The sequence below is a fragment of the Dermacentor andersoni genome, chromosome 1 (assembly GCF_023375885.2).
Source record: "Dermacentor andersoni chromosome 1, qqDerAnde1_hic_scaffold, whole genome shotgun sequence".
NCBI classification, from domain to species: domain Eukaryota; kingdom Metazoa; phylum Arthropoda; class Arachnida; order Ixodida; family Ixodidae; genus Dermacentor; species Dermacentor andersoni.
The window spans coordinates 120,935,485-120,954,949 of NC_092814.1; the positions used below are offsets into that span (position 1 = coordinate 120,935,485).

Sequence of the window (19,465 nt, forward strand, 5' to 3'; positions counted from 1 at the left end):
TCTCCAAGGCTGATAGATTAAAAGATATTTCAAAAAGCCTACACCTTTTTTCCCTTCTTTTAATGCAAATATGAAAGGGAAAGTTGGCATCCACCCGAAAGTAAAACAAAGCTATAAATGAAACCCCATATGGGTTTCTCTGAAAGAAAGTACCAAAGCTGAAGAAACATTTACGGGGTTGCTTCTGACACTATTGCCTTTCCTGGGCAGTGATGATGTATCGCGTTTAATGGCGTAAGGGCCAGGTATGGCCAAAGAGCACCAAGAAATGGTATTGAGCGATCAATGGATTGGTGAATAGCTGTAAGTAAATGTAACGTAATGGCGTAATGACACTATTGCCTTTCCTGGGCAGTGATGATGTATCGCGTTTAATGGCGTAAGGGCCAGGTATGGCCAAAGAGCACCAAGAAATGGTATTGAGCGATCAATGGATTGGTGAATAGCTGTAAGTAAATGTAACGTGGCTGTATAGAGGCCTAAAATTTATTGCTGTATAAATGCGTAAAACATATAATTGCAATAAAACTATCGCAATGTCTAGAGTGAGGTGGGCTATGTATACAAATGACATATAAATTTAAACATTCAATTATTAGTAATTTTTCAAGCAGCACTACTGCCTCAGCAGGGCCCTTGTATGCAAGGGCCTGGAGCTGCGTGCTATTAGCCCTGAGAATGACCTACAGGGACACTACAAGCACCGCTCGCGTAACGCCAGGGCACGGACTCTCGCCTGTCTGCTGCAGTTCGGGCGGTGTCCAGGCGCCTTCTACAATGTTTCCGTTTGTTTGCTCTCGTTCCCTATGCTTGTATACTTATGATGGCCACCTAGAAATATATTTTTAAATGTGTTCGTTTGCGAAAATTTATTCAAAGAGCTTATTTTCTAGACAATATATTTCTCAAAGGTAACGCTACAGTGCCAGGTGAAGGAGCTCAGACTAGCCCACTGCCGGTTTTCCATTCCCACAGATCTACACTTTGCAGCAGTAGCTCACGTGAATAATAAAAGCATAAATGCAAAAACATGGCACATAAGAATCCAGTTAGAATATCATACCTGCGGTGATGCAACAAGCATCTCAGAAATGCTGGCATTCTATGACTTCTACAACATTTACCTCGATTTTAACCCACTAAAACATGTTTGCTCACAACGTTCATGGTATAATAACGAATGTTTGAATTTCTTCACAGTATCGCTCGGAAGTAACACGAGGACTAATCACGCTGTCGTTGTTTATTCACTGCAAGAGCAACAATGCAGTTTAAATTCTACCAGCACCACTTGCTTCTTCAAATGCTTCTCAAAATTAGGCCGTTCTTCAACGGTTAGCTTTAAGTGGTGGTAATTTGAAGTAAAGCCAATTGAAGCTTACAGCTATTTGCAGCATATGGAAAGGAACATACCAATATGTATTACCTTTTCTGTGCTATACGTTCAACTCATTTGAGCAATTTACTGGGGCTTGTTGCTCAAGGAACAGACATGATGAATCTGTTTGGCGAACTGACACAGGCTGCTCGGCCCAAATTTTTTAAGGGAAATATGCCTTTTGGACCGTTTGGCATACAGCCAGAAAGAATCCGAAGCCTCATTTATTAGTAGTATCGGGCATATTGAAGATACTATATCATTATTCCGCAGTGGACGTCAAAAATCCAGTGAATTCATGTGAGGCTTGTGGTGTCTTCCTTATGAGGCGGGTATGCGAGTTTTTCTTAATGTATTGACGAAGCGAATAGTTTTCGGTTTGAATAATTAAACAACGCAGGTTCGAGACATGGTGAGGCAAAAGGTACATGCTTGAATTTTCATATTTAAGGCAGCCTATGCTGCACTGTCGTGCCTTGAGTATACTTTAATTGCAATTGACACTGTAAAAACTGCATCAGGGTTTCAATTCGACGTTGTAGTAAACTGATGTGTTTCACGAACCATGCATGCCTCGCCATATAACAACAGTCGGTTGCTTCCGTTGTGTGAGGGGTATGTTATGTTGATCGCGCTACAATCCAAGATCTTCGCGCTACAATCCAAGATCATGTTACCGTACCAACTCGCCTAACTTTCTATCCTTTTGCATTACATTTCTTGTACACAGGGCTCTTTTCAATGTGAATGCTTTAACCTTTCTAGTAAAGCCAATGTTGCTTCTTTGATTGCAATAACTGTTTGCAAAGTCCGAACAGTGGCATGGTACAGTAGAACAGGCAGATGCCCTCTGGATATTCAAGCAATTTTTGCAAGCATGAATCCTTCAACAGGACACTCCCGAAGGATGGCCCGTATACTGAACTCAGCTCTGGTGACGGAGTCCGTTTCTTCAGGGACATGCTACTAGTTTTGTGCGGGAGAGCCCCAAGTGCGGATGGCCAACGAAGACATTTTCGGGGATGAATTAGGATAGCGGAGCAAACCACGGAATTCCTATGGGCCCAAGCTCGTCTTTCGTTACCGAAGAAGGATAAGACTACACGGGACCAAAGAAACGTGTTTGTACTCGGCAATCAACAACTCCCAGGAAACATCGAAAATACTCTGCGCAAGGGACCAAAGTTTGCCTGTGAACCTGATTTGTCACTTCCAAAAAAGGTCTGCTTGTCTAGATACCTTTCTCGTTGGGTCATCTTCGACCAAGATGTGTGACTGAGCGCGTTGATGTGATCGCAAGGACAGCACCTCAGCCCTGTAAGTCAGACAACCTATCTGGTGTGTCGCGTTTTTTTTTCGTCAAGCATCAGCTAAGGTTGGTTGGAACAACAACAAAGAAGGTTTCTTTGTTGTTGTTCCCGAGGAATTGTACACACAAAGAGCTAAAACTGCTATTGACAAAAATTTTGTTTAAAAAAAGACCAACTTATAAAAGTGAAAAATGCCGCGACTGATTTGCTTGAGCGCCTCACGTCGGGAGTAAATCCAAGGGACCGCACCTCGACATATTTTTTTAGTGCTAAGACGCATAAGCCGGAAGTTCCTTTTCGAGCCATTATTTCTGAAAAAGGAACGTGGCAGTACATTGTCTCAACCTTTGTGCATAATGTGCTATTTTCAGTTGTCTTCAAGACCCCTTCCTAATAAGACATTCAGAAGAAATTGTAGTCTTCCCAACCAAAAATAATCCAGGTAAATGCTCGGAAATCAGTGTTGATGTAAAAGATCTTTTTTATTCAAACAGAACTAATGTGCCTTATCTCATGTGTAATTCTATCAGCTCTGGAAGTAGAGCTTTGACAATTGTTTAGGGAAGCTCTGAACTCGGCAACACTAAATGGACAGTTGTAAGATTCATTTTCATTACACTTCCTGTTCAGCGGTCTGCTTTCTGCTAATTGTTTTTGCTTAAGCAATGGCTCCAAATAGTGTTCTGAGCAAGATGCAAGCTTGAAATGTTGCCCAAGGGCATTAGCCTTGGTCATCGACCAAAGGCAGATGGTAAGGCTGATGGTCCATTAATTTTGTCAGCCGGTTCCATACTTTTCCTTCTTGAGTATAGGAATTAATGCTGGAGACATATTTTCCCCAGATTTTTCTTCTAGCAATGCACTATGTTCGTCTTCCTTTGGACTTTATATGTTTGAAGTTAATGAGGTTTTCAGTTGTTGTAGACTGAAGTAGCATGCCCCAAGCCTTTTTCTGTTTTTCTTTCCTATGTTCCTGCAATCTTTGTTCCACCAGGGCATGCGCCTTTTCTTTCCAGTCTCATTCGTTTGTGGAATGCACTATAATATGGTGTCAATGATAAAAGTGGTAAAATAAGCAACAGTATGGTTTATATTGCAATCATTAAGAGCATTGCAAAGCATATGTGTCATTTGGTTAAATCTTTCCCAGTATGCAGATGTATTTTCCATTGAGGGGCATGTGGGGGAGGATCATCTTCTGTAGTTGTAAGACATACAGGAAAATTATCACTGTCCTAATGGCTCATAAAAACATTCCATTCTAAAAAGTACTAAGGTCGGGGACACTCCGGTTTAAATCTATAGAAGTACAGTAAAACCTCCTTAAACCGTACCGGCTTAAGCAGTAGTTTCATTTTAAAAGTAGTAAAGTCATATCCCCGACTCAGCGGCCATTGAACATAATGCATTTTGTATCTGCATAAACTGTACTAGCTTATTGCATATGTATCGGTTAACACGTAGTCTTTCCACTTTTCGTAGCGAAATCATGGCGGTACGTCGGCCTGGCAGAACAATGAGCCTCAGAGATCGGACCAGCCTCCAAGCGCAAACGCAGAGGCTGCTTGGAAGGGTGAAGCCACATCAACATCAGCATCATTTCGGCGCCGTGCCAGAGTTGCCCGTGTTGTGGTGTCGTGCAAGCTAGGACAAAAGTCGGGTGCTCAGCATAGAAGAAAAATGTGACATCGTTTGCTGTCGAACGTGGCACGAAGAAGTCTGTGCTGACACGCAAGAGGGATCTACTGTTGACTACAGTGTGTGTGGCATTTGGAATGCGAAGGAGAAGTTAGTTGGCAATGCTGCTGCGACCGTGAAAATACGTCGGCTACGAGGTTCGACTTCTTGCCATTGTTGCCTCTGTTATTGCCGAAGTGTCGCCTAACGACAGTGATGAGGATGACACGGAAAGCGACAGCACAAGCGATTCAGGCCTGACAGTGGCAGATGCTGCGCATTATGTCACCCTCATGCGGGTGTTTGCCGAGAAGAGGAGGCTGGCGGAAAAGCTAGCTGGTAGCTTGAGCGAGTTTGAGGCCGCCATTGTCGCTGCTAGCCCGCCGCAGCATCAAACGAAAATAACCCTTTCGTTATGCAAAGCGAATAAATACTGAATGTTTTCTGCCCTTTCATCGCACTCACTCGTAGTTCCATCTTTTACAGGTAAGTGGCCGAACTCTTGCTATTTTGCTTAAGCAGTATACTACCGTTTAGTACATACTTTTTCCGAGCTCTGACCAACTACGGTTTAACGAGGTTTCACTGTACGTGTATTATGTGCTAGACTGTAATATGTAGGTACTTTCCTATTTAGCATGCAGGTGCCTGAAGAAAAAAGGACTTGTTCTATGATTCAGCCCCTTGTATTGCATCGCGAATCTCCCAAAAGTGTATTGTGTGCGTTGAAATCACCAACTAGTATGTAAGGTTCTCGCACACCATCTATTAATCCCTCAAGTTCTGTTGTAAAGGGTCCATAATTAGGCGGTATGTAGTGAGAACAAATGGTAACTAGTTTTCCAAACAATAAGGCTCGAACCCCAACTGCCTCAAGAGGCGTCCGGAGTTCTGAAGCCCGACATACTACGCACTTATCAACGATTATTGCAACATCACCAGACGAGGCGTTAGCATTGTACGGTCCTTGAAAAAAATGATGAATTGTTGCAGAAAGCCTGTCTGGGTAGGTTTTAAGTATGTCTCTTGTACAAACAGTACCTTTGGATTAAATTGATGTACGAGTTCTTTGATGTCATCGAGGTTGTGGAGAAGACCTCTCACGTTGCAGTGTAATACTTGTATATCTATATTGTTAGTGTTTTTGTGCTATGTGTCAAGACGAGTCAAGTTCGCTTAGGGAGCCTTCCCAGGCCCCATAATCCGGGGTTTGTCTTTCTTGAAGCAGTCATGAGAATTGCGCTGCTCTCGAGACGCTGGGGTTGTGCCACCTGGATTGGAGTTTTGTCCATCGACCCCTGGGAGCCGCTGGACTTCTGCTCAATCGAGTGGGGTGCTTTGGGGGTAGGCCTTGCCTCGAAAAGCAGGGCCTTGGAGGCAACCAACCCAGAGGCCAGTAAGCTCTCCTTCAGAGACGATGCAGCAGTGCTGGCTGCTGTCGCCTGGGGGGCTTGTGGCACTGCCACGGCCACACTCTTTGTGGGCCAGGCTGATGCCAGCTTCTGCTGTGGTGTTGCCCCCTTACGCACCTCCTAAGCATACCCTGCGGTATGAAGAAATAAAACGCGCTTCCGCGCTTCCTGAAACGAGATGTTATCACGTAGCTTAAGTGTAATCACTTCCTTTTCTTGTTTACATGAAGGACAAGACCGTGAGTAAGCTGGCTGCACAGCACCACAGTTTTCGCAGTGCAGTGTTTCATTGCAATTGTCTGCAAGCTGGTCATTCTAAGCACAAATGGCACAGGCGAGCTGGCCTCAGCTGGACTGTAAGCTATAACCAAATCGTTGACAATTAAAGCACTGTGGTGGTTGGGTACACAGGCGAACAAGGGTTTTGGTGCAGCCAGTTTCAATATGCTCTGGTAAAGTACTTGTGCAAGAGGTAAGAAAGAGGTGTTTTGTTGTGATTTCTTTGTCTTCTCTTCCAGTTTTAATTCTCTGAAGATTTCTTGCACAATACTCCTCCCAGCCCTCAAGGAGCTCTGTTTAGCCCTCAAGGAGCTCTGTGTAGTATCGGATCAGGAGCAAGTCCTGATCCGATACTACCCCTCACGTGCTATTCATAGAACGATGAGGGCTTACAGAAATTTGGGTGTCGCCAAATGTGATAACTTTTGAGAGTTTTGCATGCTGAGGCTTGTCGCTGATTTTGAGGAGGTCACCACTGGTCATTTTTGTGACTCTGTATCCGCAGCCCAGGGTGTTGGTAAGGCATTTTGCAACAACAAAAGGTGATACTGTTTTTACGGTGTTGTCAGGGGATTTGTTGTGAATCACGTGGAAACGTGGGAAAATTTCACTGAGCTTAATGAAAAAGTTGAAAGTTTCATTGGTGCACCCTCCTTTTGCGAAAGGGCATTCAAGGAGTTTGGGGAATGAGGAAGCTATACAGATTGGACCGATTCTGGCAGCAGTGCCAGCTGCCCACCGTGAAGCCCAACAATGTGCACAGAAACAAGATCTGTCAACGCCAGCAGTACACAGTCACTATAACCGAATATGTTATAACCAAGGTTGGTTATCTCAAACAAGGTTAACCCTTGCTGCCGGGAAGATCGGAAGTAAAAAGAAGTGACGACAAGAAAGATTGAAAGTGAGAGAGAAAGATAAATGTTGGAGAGATAGAGACAGGAAAAGGCAACTGCCAATTTCCCCGGGGTGGGTCAGTCCAGGGGTGCCGTCTACGTGAAGTGGAGGCCAAAGGGGTGTGTTGCCTCCTCCGGGGGGCCTTAAAGGTGCAAACACCCGGCATCGACTCAACCCCCAGGATCCCCTTTTTCCCTGTACATGGGTAAGCCGTGCATGACTACATGTGGGAGGGTTCAACCCCCACGTGCTCAGGTCCATGGTGTCGCAACACACTGAACATCTGCTTACGCAGACGCCCCTGCGGGGTCCAGGGCAGCCACTGTACTAAACATGACAACCAGGATGCTAGCAGACAGTAGGGTGAAAGCAGGAAAACAGAATAAGCTAATGAGTTCAGTGAAAATTCGCAATGCAGAGAAAGTTTGCTTACTCAGAGTCGGAGCTCATTCACTTATTCGATTTGCTTTGTGCTCTTGTCACTGATCTATGAGTAGAATGCTTGTTGCTCTACATAGACCTTTAGGTCTATGCAACAAGCATTCATTAGCGAATGGGTTAAGTGCTTCAAAGCAAATTTGGTAATTCTTGTGCAACAATTAACAGAATCGCACACAGAAAAAAACACAAACAAGAAGCATTTGTCATTTTCTGCAATTCCTCTAAAGGCCCTTGAGTACTTAGGGCAACTCCGGCGATTTTTTTTAACCTAGTCAAGATAACGGAATATTTAGGTTCTTGACACCCCCTTGTCATGCGTCTGATAGTAGAAGTGTTCCGCAAATTTGAAAATAATTTTAAATAAGCAAAGAAGCGCAAAATTGAAACCGTAACCTGACCAAGCCGCCAGGCGAACCTCTTCGTGTGACGTCGCGAGTGTTCCCCAGCGGAGGGCGCCGCAAGGCATGCCAATCTCGCCCGCTGGGTGAACAAAACCAACGAAGACCAGACATTCAACTAGTTTGTGACCGCGCCAGACCTTTGGATGACAATGTCTATTGTCAGCTGCACCAGCTCTTCAGCAATAATTAGTGACAGCTATGATTCTGACAAATTCAACAGCTATGAATCGCCATTCGCATTCGACCCACCATTGCGAGAGCCAGCGCCCAGGCGTAACATTTCGTGCTGGAACATGAAGACCAAGGGTAGTAGGCCTGTATAAGCACTGATTTTATACATGCTGCTTGCTATTTTAGGTGTTTCAGCCCTTCTCAGGAAAGCGCTCCGCATACTCACTGTAAGATGTGAAGCCCGACTTTCTGTATTTGTGTCCCGCAAGAACACTGATCACAATCCAAAGCACCGCCCGGTGCATTTGCTTACATTGGCAGGTACAGCGACCATTCGTTGTACCTGCTAGCCGCTCATCGCTGGCAGGTACATGATGCTAGCCGCTCATCGATGACATCAATTAATGTCAGAACATATCAAAACACGCAGATTTTGTGCATGTACGCACCGTTGCATCACTCTCGAGTCGCGTTGATATGAGCAACCACACACCTTTGAAAACAGCAAGCGGGAGACCGTACGTAGTACAGGGGCGTTGTTATGCTGCCTACATACCATTCTTCGTTTTCTCTTCATGCATACAATGTGTTCCGTAAAGTAGACACAGATGGGGACTTTGTGCATATGATCATTTATTTAGAGAACGCATAGTTTTCTAGTGGAAACGCCGATGCCACTATTGAACTTTGCGCATATGATCGTTTATTTAGAGAATGCATACCGTATTTCCCCGATTCTAACGTGCCCTCGATTGTAAAGCACACCCATTTTCCGTGAACAAAAAAGAAAAAAACATTCTCCAATGTAACGCGTTTGCCGTGACCCAAAAAAAGAAAAGTCCTTTACAGTACCGTGCACCTCATTCTTTCATACAGAAATACAACTTTCTCTTATTTGGAAAAACAGATTTACTCCCAATACACTAATAAACTTTTAAACATTCGCTAACTAACTAACAAGCATGGTGTCACGCATGCACAAGCAAACATGAACACATCTCACTCAGTGACCACAGAAACTTATCAAAATGCAGGAGTGAGGAAGTGCTCTAGCAAGAGCGAGCAAGACCCGCCGTGGTTGCTTAGTGGCTATGGTGTTGGGCTGCTAAGCAAGAGGTCGCGGGATCGAATCCCGGGGACGGCGGCTGCATTTCAATGGGGGCGAAATGCGAAAACACCAGTGCACTTAGATTTAGGTGCACGTTAAAGAACCCCAGGTGGTCGAAATTTATGGAGTCCCCACTATGGCATGCCTCATAATCAGAAATTGGTTTTGGCACGTAAAACCCCATAATTTAATTTTTAAGAGCGAGCAAATTTACCTTTGTGCGGCCTCTCGCTTCAACGCAAACTAAGCAACAAGAGTGCAGCGCGGTACGCCTAGATGGGTAGATTGTCTCCATTGCAGGTCGATTTCAAGATAGGGGCCGCGCGGCTGCGCCATACACAGCAGCTACCAGAGTAGAACACCGAACGCCCGTGATGCGGCCCAATTTCCGTCCATCTCCACACACATGATCACTTTCCTTTTACTTGCAACATCGCGTGTCTTCGCAGTCGGCACTTCCATATTGAGAGAGCAAACGCAGAAGACGGGAAGATGGACAGTGTACTAACCTAAGCACACATACTACAGAACATGGAGGAAGCTACGGCAGCTAGGCTCAAAGCGTGTGCAAAGCGGCCATTTCGAAATACCGATGGCAATATGGTAACGCATATTTAGGGTCATACTCGATTCTAACGCGCACGCAATTTTTGGACCCATTTTATCGGAAAAAAAAGTGCGCGTTAGATTCGAGTAAATATGGTAGTTTTCTCACGGAAACACCGATGCCAGTATTGACACTGTTGGTAGCTGAATGATGTGGTTGTTTACGCTGCTGTGTCGAAGGGGCCTCTGCTTGCTGCCCATTTAGGATACGAGGCAAACAGTGCACCTTGGAAGTTAAACAATGAGTCAGCATCACAATAGGTAATAATACACCCATGTATGTAGTCACATTTAATTTATGGAAGCACCAGCGAGTGCGACTGGCCACGTTCGAGAACAGCAATGTACGGATGTTGATAGCGCGTCGTGTCGCTTCTAGCTTTTTGCGTGCGCACTGTACGAAATTAGGAATGCTTTATTTTAAATACGTATGGTCATAACTGAAATATAGAAGCAGCTTTCTTCATCCTAATAGCTTAATTAGCTTTAGGTCAGTCGCTCAGGTCTGCCAACACAGTAGATGCACAAACTCGGCGACTGTGATGGGCTTAACCTCGGCTGAACGCGATCGGCATCAGCTCAAACTGTGTGCAGATGGTGACAGCTGAAGTTCATGCAGCCAACAACGCAACACAACTTGCCACCCATCTTTTGCCCGTCCACAGGAAGCGAGACTTCTCGCGACTGCAACTTCTCACGCCAAGCATTAGCTCACGATTGTACACTCCTCCACGCTTTCGTCACTGTCATCTGCATGATCCCGGCATTCTCTGTGTGGAACACTCCTGACGTCATGCACAGTGTTGTCTGTAGCTGAGGATGAGATAAGATAGGGTGTTCGAGGCAATTAATTAAATTCATTTGTAAAAAAATTGTGCAACTCTGAAATCTGAATTTCTTGAGGACATAACGGAAGTGTTCAGAGGAACGTACCCAGCGAATTTCGTCCACATCCACTGACAAAGAAAAATTGCCGGAGTTGCCCTTTAAAAGCAGATAGACGGACTCTCTAATAATGTTAATAAGGCATAACATTGCACTGACATCATTACATACGAACAATAGACAGCATGCACAACTTTAGAAAAACAACCAGTAAGGTACTTCAAACTGTTGTTACTATGCCTCTGCAGACAAATGGCTGCAAATGCAGAAAAACAAGGCAATTTATAAAAATCAAACCCACCTTCCACTCATGGTAAACACCAGATGGATCAGTCTGAAAGAGCCTAGGTGTGCCATCGAAGTCAAACCCAGCAATAAGAGCAGAGATCCCAAACGGTCGTCGGCCATTACTCTGTGTGTACCTCTAGAAAAAAAAAGTTATTGGAGTCAGTTTCAGCAAGATTACCTCTGCACACAAAGACCTGTGTGCAAGTGCATGCACACACATGCATGACCACAAGGAAGTGCACAAATAGATATGGAGGATTAATGCAGAATTAGTAGCATGCTTCTTTTATACTCATTAAAAATAATTATTAAAATGCCTACAAGAGTACTTCACTGTGATAGTCATTTGTGCTACACCCTGGCCTGAAAACATATTGAATGGGATCCTGAGGAACTGCAGCTCTGGCACACTCACTGCCGCAGGGCAGGTGTGCACGAGACCTGTCCAGTGCTGAATAACAAATATTGATAAACCACAAAAACACACACACAGCCACTTGCTGCATCTCTAGCTCTAGAAGCAACTACATTACTTGAACAATACATTTTGTCCAACAACATAGAGAAAACAGCAGAAACGTTTTCAATGACACCATTTATTTTAGGCTATCACATAGACCTTTTTAGGGAAACACCTTAACTTCAGGAGCCTAGTCACAGCCAAGTGTAACTACAAGGACACGAAGTAAATAGAAGTGCCATAACCAATGTACATAACAACCACTTTTAAAATGCCAAAGAAAGTACTCCAACATATGTGCTTCTCTGAATAAACTCTGATGTAAATGCGTATCTGTGGACATGTCACCTGCTAATGACCAGAGTGGGCCCACACCACTTTTAACTGCAAAGAGTAACATTAAAGAACTGCGAAAAATGGTTTTGAAAATCAATATAGAGCTGTCAAATGTTGACACTCTTCAGAAACACTTTCCTCAGTGCTCTGCTGACTGCCCTCAATATTTCCACAACACTGCATGATTTTCATGATTCATCAATGAATGCCAGTGCAGGCACAATGTAGGTGATTGCATATCCGAACAGGGCTTCTATGATTTTTTTTTATAATGGAATTACTGTTGGTCTCGTATACATTTACTCAGCATTTGCTTGCTCTGCATTGCAAGCTAGTCATGGCTCCTGTTCACAAACTAGTACACATTGATAATAAAAAGCTGTTGTGTGACCCACATTATCACGGAATCACATAAAGGATGGCAGCATCATGCAGCAGCTATCATCGCCAGGGAAAAGTCCCTGTCTACACACTTACTACTTGAATCGATGATCAATTGATTATTGGATGTTATTGGCACAAGAGCCAGGTGTGGCCAAAGAGTGCCAAGGCAATGATAATTAGCTGTCAATGGTGCATGAACTCTGAATATTGAAGGGTAGATGTAACACGACTGTACAGAGAGAGGCCCAAATACATGTCATCATCATCATCATCATCAGCCTAGTTACGCCCACTGCAGGGCAAAGGCCTCTCCCATACTTCTCCAACTACCCCGGTCATGTACTAATTGCGGCCATGTTGTCCCTGCAAACGCCTTAATGTCATCCGCCCACCTAACTTTCTGCCGCCCCCTACTACGCTTCCCTTCCCTTGGAATCCAGTCCGTAACCATTAATGACCATCGGTCATCTTCCCTCCTCATTACATGTCCGGCCCATGCCCATTTCTTTTTCTTGATTTCAACTAAGATGTCATTTACCCGCGTTTGTTCCCTCACCCAATCTGCTCTTTTCTTATCCCTTAACGTTACACCTATCATTCTTCTTTCCATAGCTCGTTGCGTCGTCCTCAATTTCAGCAGAACCCTTTTCGTAAGCCTCCAGGTTTCTGCCCCGAAGGTGAGTACTGGTAAGACCCAGCTGTTATACACTTTCCTCTTGAGGGATAGTGGCAACCTGCTGTTCACGATTTGAGAATGCCTGCCAAACGCACCCCAGCCCATTCTTATTCTTCTGGTTATTTCAGTCTCATGATCCGGATCCATGGTCACTCCCTGCCCTAAGTAGATGTATTCCCTTACCACTTCCAGTGCCTCGCTAGCTATCGTAAACTGCTGTTCTCTTCAGAGACTGTTAAACATTACTTTAGTTTTCTGTAGATTAATTTTCAGACCCACCCTTCTGCTTTGCCTTTCCAGGTCAGTGAGCATGCATTGCAATTGGTCTCCCGAGTTACTAAGCAAGGCAATATCATCAGCGAATCGCAAGTTGCTAAGGTATTCTCCATCAACTTTTATCCCCAATTCTTCCCACTCCAGGTCTCTGAATACCTCCTGTAAACATGCTGTGAATAGCATTGGAGATATCGTATCTCCCTGTCTGACGCCTTTCTTTATTGGGATTTTGTTGCTTTCTTTGTGGAGGATTACGGTGGCTGTGGAACCGCTATAGATATCTTCCAGTATCTTTACATATGCCTCATCTACACCCTGATTCCATAGTGCCTTCATGACTGCTGAGGTTTCGACTGAATCAAATGCTTTTTCGTAATCAATGAAGGCTATATATAAGGGTTAGTTATATTCCGCACATTTCTCTATCACCTGATTGATAGTGTGAATATGGTCTATTGTTGAGTAGCCTTTACGGAATCCTGCCTGGTCCTTTGGTTGACAGAAATCTAAGGTATTCCTGATTCTATTTGCGATTACCTTAGTAAATACTTTGTAGGCAACGGACAGAAAGCTGATCGGTCTATAATTTTTCAAGTCTTTGGCGTCCCCTTTCTTATGGATTAGGATTCTGTTAGCGTTCTTCCAAGATTCCGGTACGTTCGAGGTCATGAGGCATTGTGTATATAGGGCGGCCAATCTTTCTAGGACAGTGTTCCCACCATCCTTCAACAAATCTGCTGTTACCTGATCCTCCCCAGCTGCCTTCCCCCTTTGCATAGCTCCCAAGGCGTTCTTTACCTCTTCCGGTGTTACTTGTGGGATTTCAAGCTCCTCTAGCCTATTCTCTCTCACCTTATCATCGTGGGTGTTACTGGTACTGTATAAATCTCTATAAAACTCTTCAGCCACTTGAACTATCTCATCCATATTAGTAACAATATTGCCGGCTTTGTCTCTTAACGCACACATCTGATTCTTGCCTATTCCTAGTTTCCTTTTCACTGCTTTTAGGCTTCCTCCGTTCCTGAGAGCCTGTTCAATTCTATCCATATTATAGTTCCTTATGTCCGCTGTCTTACGCTTGTTGATTAACTTAGAAAGTTCTGCCAGCTGTAGCTGTAGGGTTAGAGGCTTTCATACATTGGCGTTTCTTGATCAGATCTTTCGTCTCCTGCGATAGCTTACTGGTTTCCTGTTTAACGGCGTTACCACCGACTTCTATTGCGCACTCCTTAATGATGCCCATAAGATTGTTGTTCATTGCTTCAACACTATGGTCCTCTTCCTGGGTTAAAGCCGAATACCTGTTCTGTAGCTTGATCCGGAATTCCTCTAGTTTCCCTCTTACCGCTAACTCATTGATTGGCTTCTTATGTACCAGTTTCTTCCGTTCCCTCCTCAAGTCAAGGCTAATTCGAGTTCTTACCATCCTATGGTCACTGCAGCGCACCTTGCCGAGCACGTCTACATCTTGTATGATGCCAGGGTTCGCGCAGAGTATGAAGTCGATTTCATTTCTAGTCTCACCATTCGGGCTCCTCCACGTCCACTTTCGGCTAACCCGCTTGCGGAAAAAGGTATTCATTACCCGCATATTATTCTGTTCTGCAAACTCTACTAATAACTCTCCTCTGCTATTCCTAGAGCCTATGCCATATTCCCCCACTGACTTGTCTCCGGCCTGCTTCTTGCCTACCCTGGCATTGAAATCGCCCATCAGTATACTATATTTTGTTTTGACTTTACCCATCGCCGATTCTACGTCTTCATAGAAGCTTTCAACTTCCTGGTCATCATGACTAGATGTAGGGGCGTAGACCTGTACAACCTTCATTTTGTACCTCTTATTAAGTTTCACAACAAGACATGCCACCCTCTCGTTAATGCTATAGAATTCCTGTATGTTACCAGCTATGTTCTTATTAATCAGGAATCCAACTCCTAGTTCTCGTCTCTCTGCTAAGCCCCGGTAGCACAGGACGTGCCCGCTTTTTAGCACTGTATGTGCTTCTTTTGGCCTCCTAACTTCACTGAGCCCTATTATATCCCATTTACTGCCGTCTAATTCCTCCAATAGCACTGCTAGACTCGCCTCACTAGATAACGTTCTAGCGTTAAACGTTGCCAGGTTCATATTCCAATGGCGGCCTGTCCGGAGACGGGGATTCTTAGCACCCTCCGCAGCGTCGCAGGTCTGACCGCCGCCGTGGTCAGTTGCTTCGCAGCTGCTGGGGACTGAGGGCCGGGGTTTGATTGTTGTGTTCATATAGGAGGTTGTGGCCAAGTACTGCACCAGGGTGGCCAATCCTGCTCTGGTGAGAGAGTGCGTTACCGGAAAGCGCATCAAATATTTATGTATTAAAACTATGATGATGACATGCAAGGTGTGTGATGTGCTGTGGTCGTAAATGATATGCAACGAGGGGATGATAAACAAAAGCTATGGGTGTCAGTAGCACTAATGCCTCGGCAGGACCCTTAAAAGGCAACGGCCTGGAAGCACGTGCTCACAAAAGCGTATCACAGCAGCAGCCTCCACTGAGAGGATGTGCTACGAATCTCTTGGCTTTATGACTTGCAAAATGTCAGTATCGTGTAAAAGGTTCAAAACTACTTTACTGTCAGATGTATTAAGATTTGTCGGCAGGCTAATGAAAAGCGCTTTTTTCTTTTAGTGTCTGCTTCCAGATACTCCAAGACGTGGAGGACGGTAAGCGTCTTGCCACATTTGCTGCAGATAGCAGTTTCGTCACTGGTCAACAGGTAAGAATATGTTTCATATGGGTGGCTTATTCTAAGTCAGCAGAAAATGACCTCAGTCCACCTTATTTTCGTTACTGGAGGCAAATTTCCCAGATCTGTCTTAAATAAATGCAGCTTACTTGACGTTTCAGTGTCCCAGGTTCGTTGGCAATGGCTTCTTAGTTTTCTGTGCAAAAATGACTTAAGGTCCATGGCAGGAACAGCTATGGAAGTGTTGCTAGATTTCAGTGCTATGGATGTGGCAATTTCATCTGCAAGCATGGTGCCTTCGATACGTCTATGTCCAGGCACTCAACATATTCCAATGTTGGTTAGATGAAGAAGTAGCACATAGCAGCAAATAAAGATTATTGATTACAGGATTTTTGTGTTTATGCAAGGATATTAAAGCTTTCACAACGCTTAAGGTGCCAGTGTATACAATTGCCTTTTGTAGCTTTAATTTCCTGATGTGTTTTACAGCAGATAATATTGCATAGGCCTCTGCTGTGAAGATGCTTATTTTAGGCTGCAGGATTTCAAATTCTATAAAGGAGGAACCAACTGCTGCATAAGACACACTGGTATGTGATTTTGGTGCATCTGTATAAAATTCTGAGCCCGAGTACTTTGCCTGAAGTTCTACGAAATGCCTTATAATGTGCATCTCTGGAGCATGCTTAGTGACCTCAACAAACTATGCGTCACGCTCTAAGAGATGCCACTGCCACAGCGGTAACAGCGTCGTTGGGGCCATAAGACGACGTTCAAACAGCGAAACACCTTCTTCCTCACTACAGTTCCTTACACACATCAAGAACTGGTTTCTCGATACAGGTCGGTTATGGAAGTATGTGGCAGTGGTCATATCTTTTATGATTGAATAAGAAGGGTGTTAATGTTCGCGTGTACTCTCAGAAAATATGTAAAACTGTTATATGACTGCTACAGATGAAGTGGCCACTGATTCAACTTTACATAGAGGCTCTGGATCGGACTTGTCCTGAAAGCACCAGTCACGAGACTGATACCCAGGTGGTGAACAGGGTCTATGATTTTTAATGCACTTGGCGTTAAGAATGATAAACTATAGCTCCGTAATCAATATCCGAGCAGACAAGACTGCTTGCTATACAAGTTCAAGAGACACTTCTAATCACTACCTCAAGTCGGGCGCAACAGAATTTTTAAAAGGTTCATAGTCTTCAGGCATTTTGTCCTCCGATACTTAAGATGAGGAATAAACGCCAGTTTAGAATCTAAAATGATCCCTAGAAACTTATGCTCACTGCTCACAAAGAGCGCATCTCCATTGATTGCAATACTTGGGACTGGCAAAAGATGCCTCTCTTGTGTGTAAAGAGTATGCAAGTGCTTATTTGCTTAAAGGCCCAAACACATCCACACAATTTTCGAGCGACGGTGACAAGCGACAGGTTTTGCCATCGTGGAGGGCAATCTGTCGCTGTAGCTTGTCACGTCCCCAGTTTTTGGCGAGCCATAATATTTCACTTGCTTCCCTGCGGTCCGAACAGCAATAGTGTGGTTGCACAACATAGCAGCAACCAGTTCGCCCACTTCGATCTAATTGTAATTTGCTTTCTACCGTGACAGCAAAAAAAATAGTTAAATCAGCCATCACTCTGTTTCACCTCAAGCAGAGCACAAAATATTGGCATTGCTATGTCATTATTATTGAGATCAGCTCTTTAATTAAATTAAATTATGGGGTTTTGGGCGCTAAAACCATGATTCGATTATGAGGCACATTGTAGTGGGGGGGGGGCTCCGGAATAATTTGGACCAACTGGGGTTCTTTAATGTGCACCTAAATCTAAGTACACATAAGTTTTCGCATTTCACCCCCATCGAAATTCGGCCGCCGTGGTCAGGATTTAATCCTGCGAGCTCATGCTTAGCAGCCCAACACCACAGCCACTAGGCGACCACAGCGGGTAGATCAGTTGTTTTGATGCTGTTAGGCCCGAGACCCCACTGAAAGCCGCAAAAGTGAGTTTTTCTCACCAGATGGCACCCCAGCATTTCAAGCTGGTGGCATGGAACTGATTTTCACTGGAGATGACAGCATATTAAAGGTAGCACTAATGCACCTTTGTTAAAGCACTGGCCTCGTGGTACGTTTGCGATTCTTTACGAGTGCACGATTGTATTTATTCAGACAGCAATGTGAATTTGTTGCTACATTTTTTCGCGATGTTGTGTGCATGTGACTGCTTCAGGCCACGACGCGTCGCTTGAATATTGCCTGCATGTCGTTGCCACTTTAAAGCCATTTCCATTTGCACATTAAGAAAATTTATTTAAACAAAGCTGCACCTGCCACTCGCAGATAGCAATATTACAGGATTTAAAACCTACCTGTACATCGTCAACGTACATGGAATAAAACATGGTGCGTGGAATGACTGTATAAAATGAATTCATTTGCACAACAAAGAATGCGCAACTAAGCACTCCGCTTTGCAGTACGTCAGTCTCTTGGGTGAAGGGTTTGGAAAAAGCATTGACAACTCTTATGTGGAATGTGTGGTCAGACAGGTAGCTTTCAATAATGATCAACTGCTACTGCAGACACCCAGTGCTGACAGATCTCGATGTCTAAAAATACAGATAAGTATTGTTTATGAATGAAGGCATCCCTAATATTTGCCTCAACGCGGAGTAGATGGTCAGTTGTCGATCTGCCATCCCTGAAACTGCATTGGTATGGATCAGGCAATTTATTAAATGCATAAGCATTTCTATGCCTGTTCAATGAGGAAACCCATTCGTCCACCCCGTAGGATGATAACTTTCAAGATAGGGCAGCGAGCTAATTGACCTACATGCCGACTCTCTCTTCAATGCAAGCTAAGCGGCGAGAACACAGTGCACACAAAGCTATCAGCACTTGGCCCACTCTGTCCCCATTGCAGATCGCTTTCAAAATAGGGCGCGCGCACCCGCTTTAACAAGAAATAAGTGGCGAGAACATAGCACACATGAAACTATCAGCACTCAGCGCACTCTGTCCTCATCGTAGATCACTTTCAAGATAGGGCCTGCACGGCCATGCCATATGCAGCCGCACCGTAGTTTGATTGATCACAGTTGATAATGGTTCGGCGCAGATGGCAAAGGCGCTAATGAGCAATAACGGCCGATAATGATCGCAGCGATCAGTGCACCTCACGCCGCCTGCAGTAGTTTAATTGCACCATCAATTCACCTTGCACTGTTGTCTGCAGCATTTCGTGTCGCTGCAGGACTGTCGTTTATACTAGTCGGATCAAGTTTCATAACACCGATAATGACATCCGGCTGTTGCTCTCCAGAAAATGCAGTAGGCGCAGATTTACCATCTTTTTGAACAACTTGCAAAGGCAGCTCATCAATGCTATAGGCCTATAACTGGTGGATAAAGATAGGTCCTTGCCCCCTCTGAAAATTGGAATTATAACTGCCTCCTTCCAAGAGGACGGGATATACCCTAAGACCATATAGTGTTGAAAAGAGACGGGAGAGCTTTCTGGGTTTCAGTGTGTAAGTGCTTCATGACATCATAGATGATTTGATAATCCTGGAGCAGAATTATTACTACAGTTCAGGGATGCCTGGAGCTCGGCTAAGTTAAATGGACGGTTGTGTGCCTCATTTAGTGCGCATTTCCGTTCCAAAGGCTGTTGTTCTGCCCGTTGTTTGCATCTAACGAATGTTTAAGAATAGTGTAAAGAAATG

General features: G+C 44.4%; 1 protein-coding gene across 1 annotated transcript in view; it reads right to left on the reverse strand.

The window, feature by feature from the left end:
* Prosalpha4 (proteasome alpha4 subunit) overlaps window positions 1-19,465 on the reverse strand; it is a 31,943-nt gene that overhangs the window by 10,108 nt on the left and 2,370 nt on the right. The window contains exon 4 of the mRNA XM_050191224.3: window positions 10,867-10,989. Within this exon, the coding sequence (XP_050047181.1) occupies window positions 10,867-10,989 (123 nt within the window). The remainder of the gene's footprint in view (window positions 1-10,866; window positions 10,990-19,465) is intronic.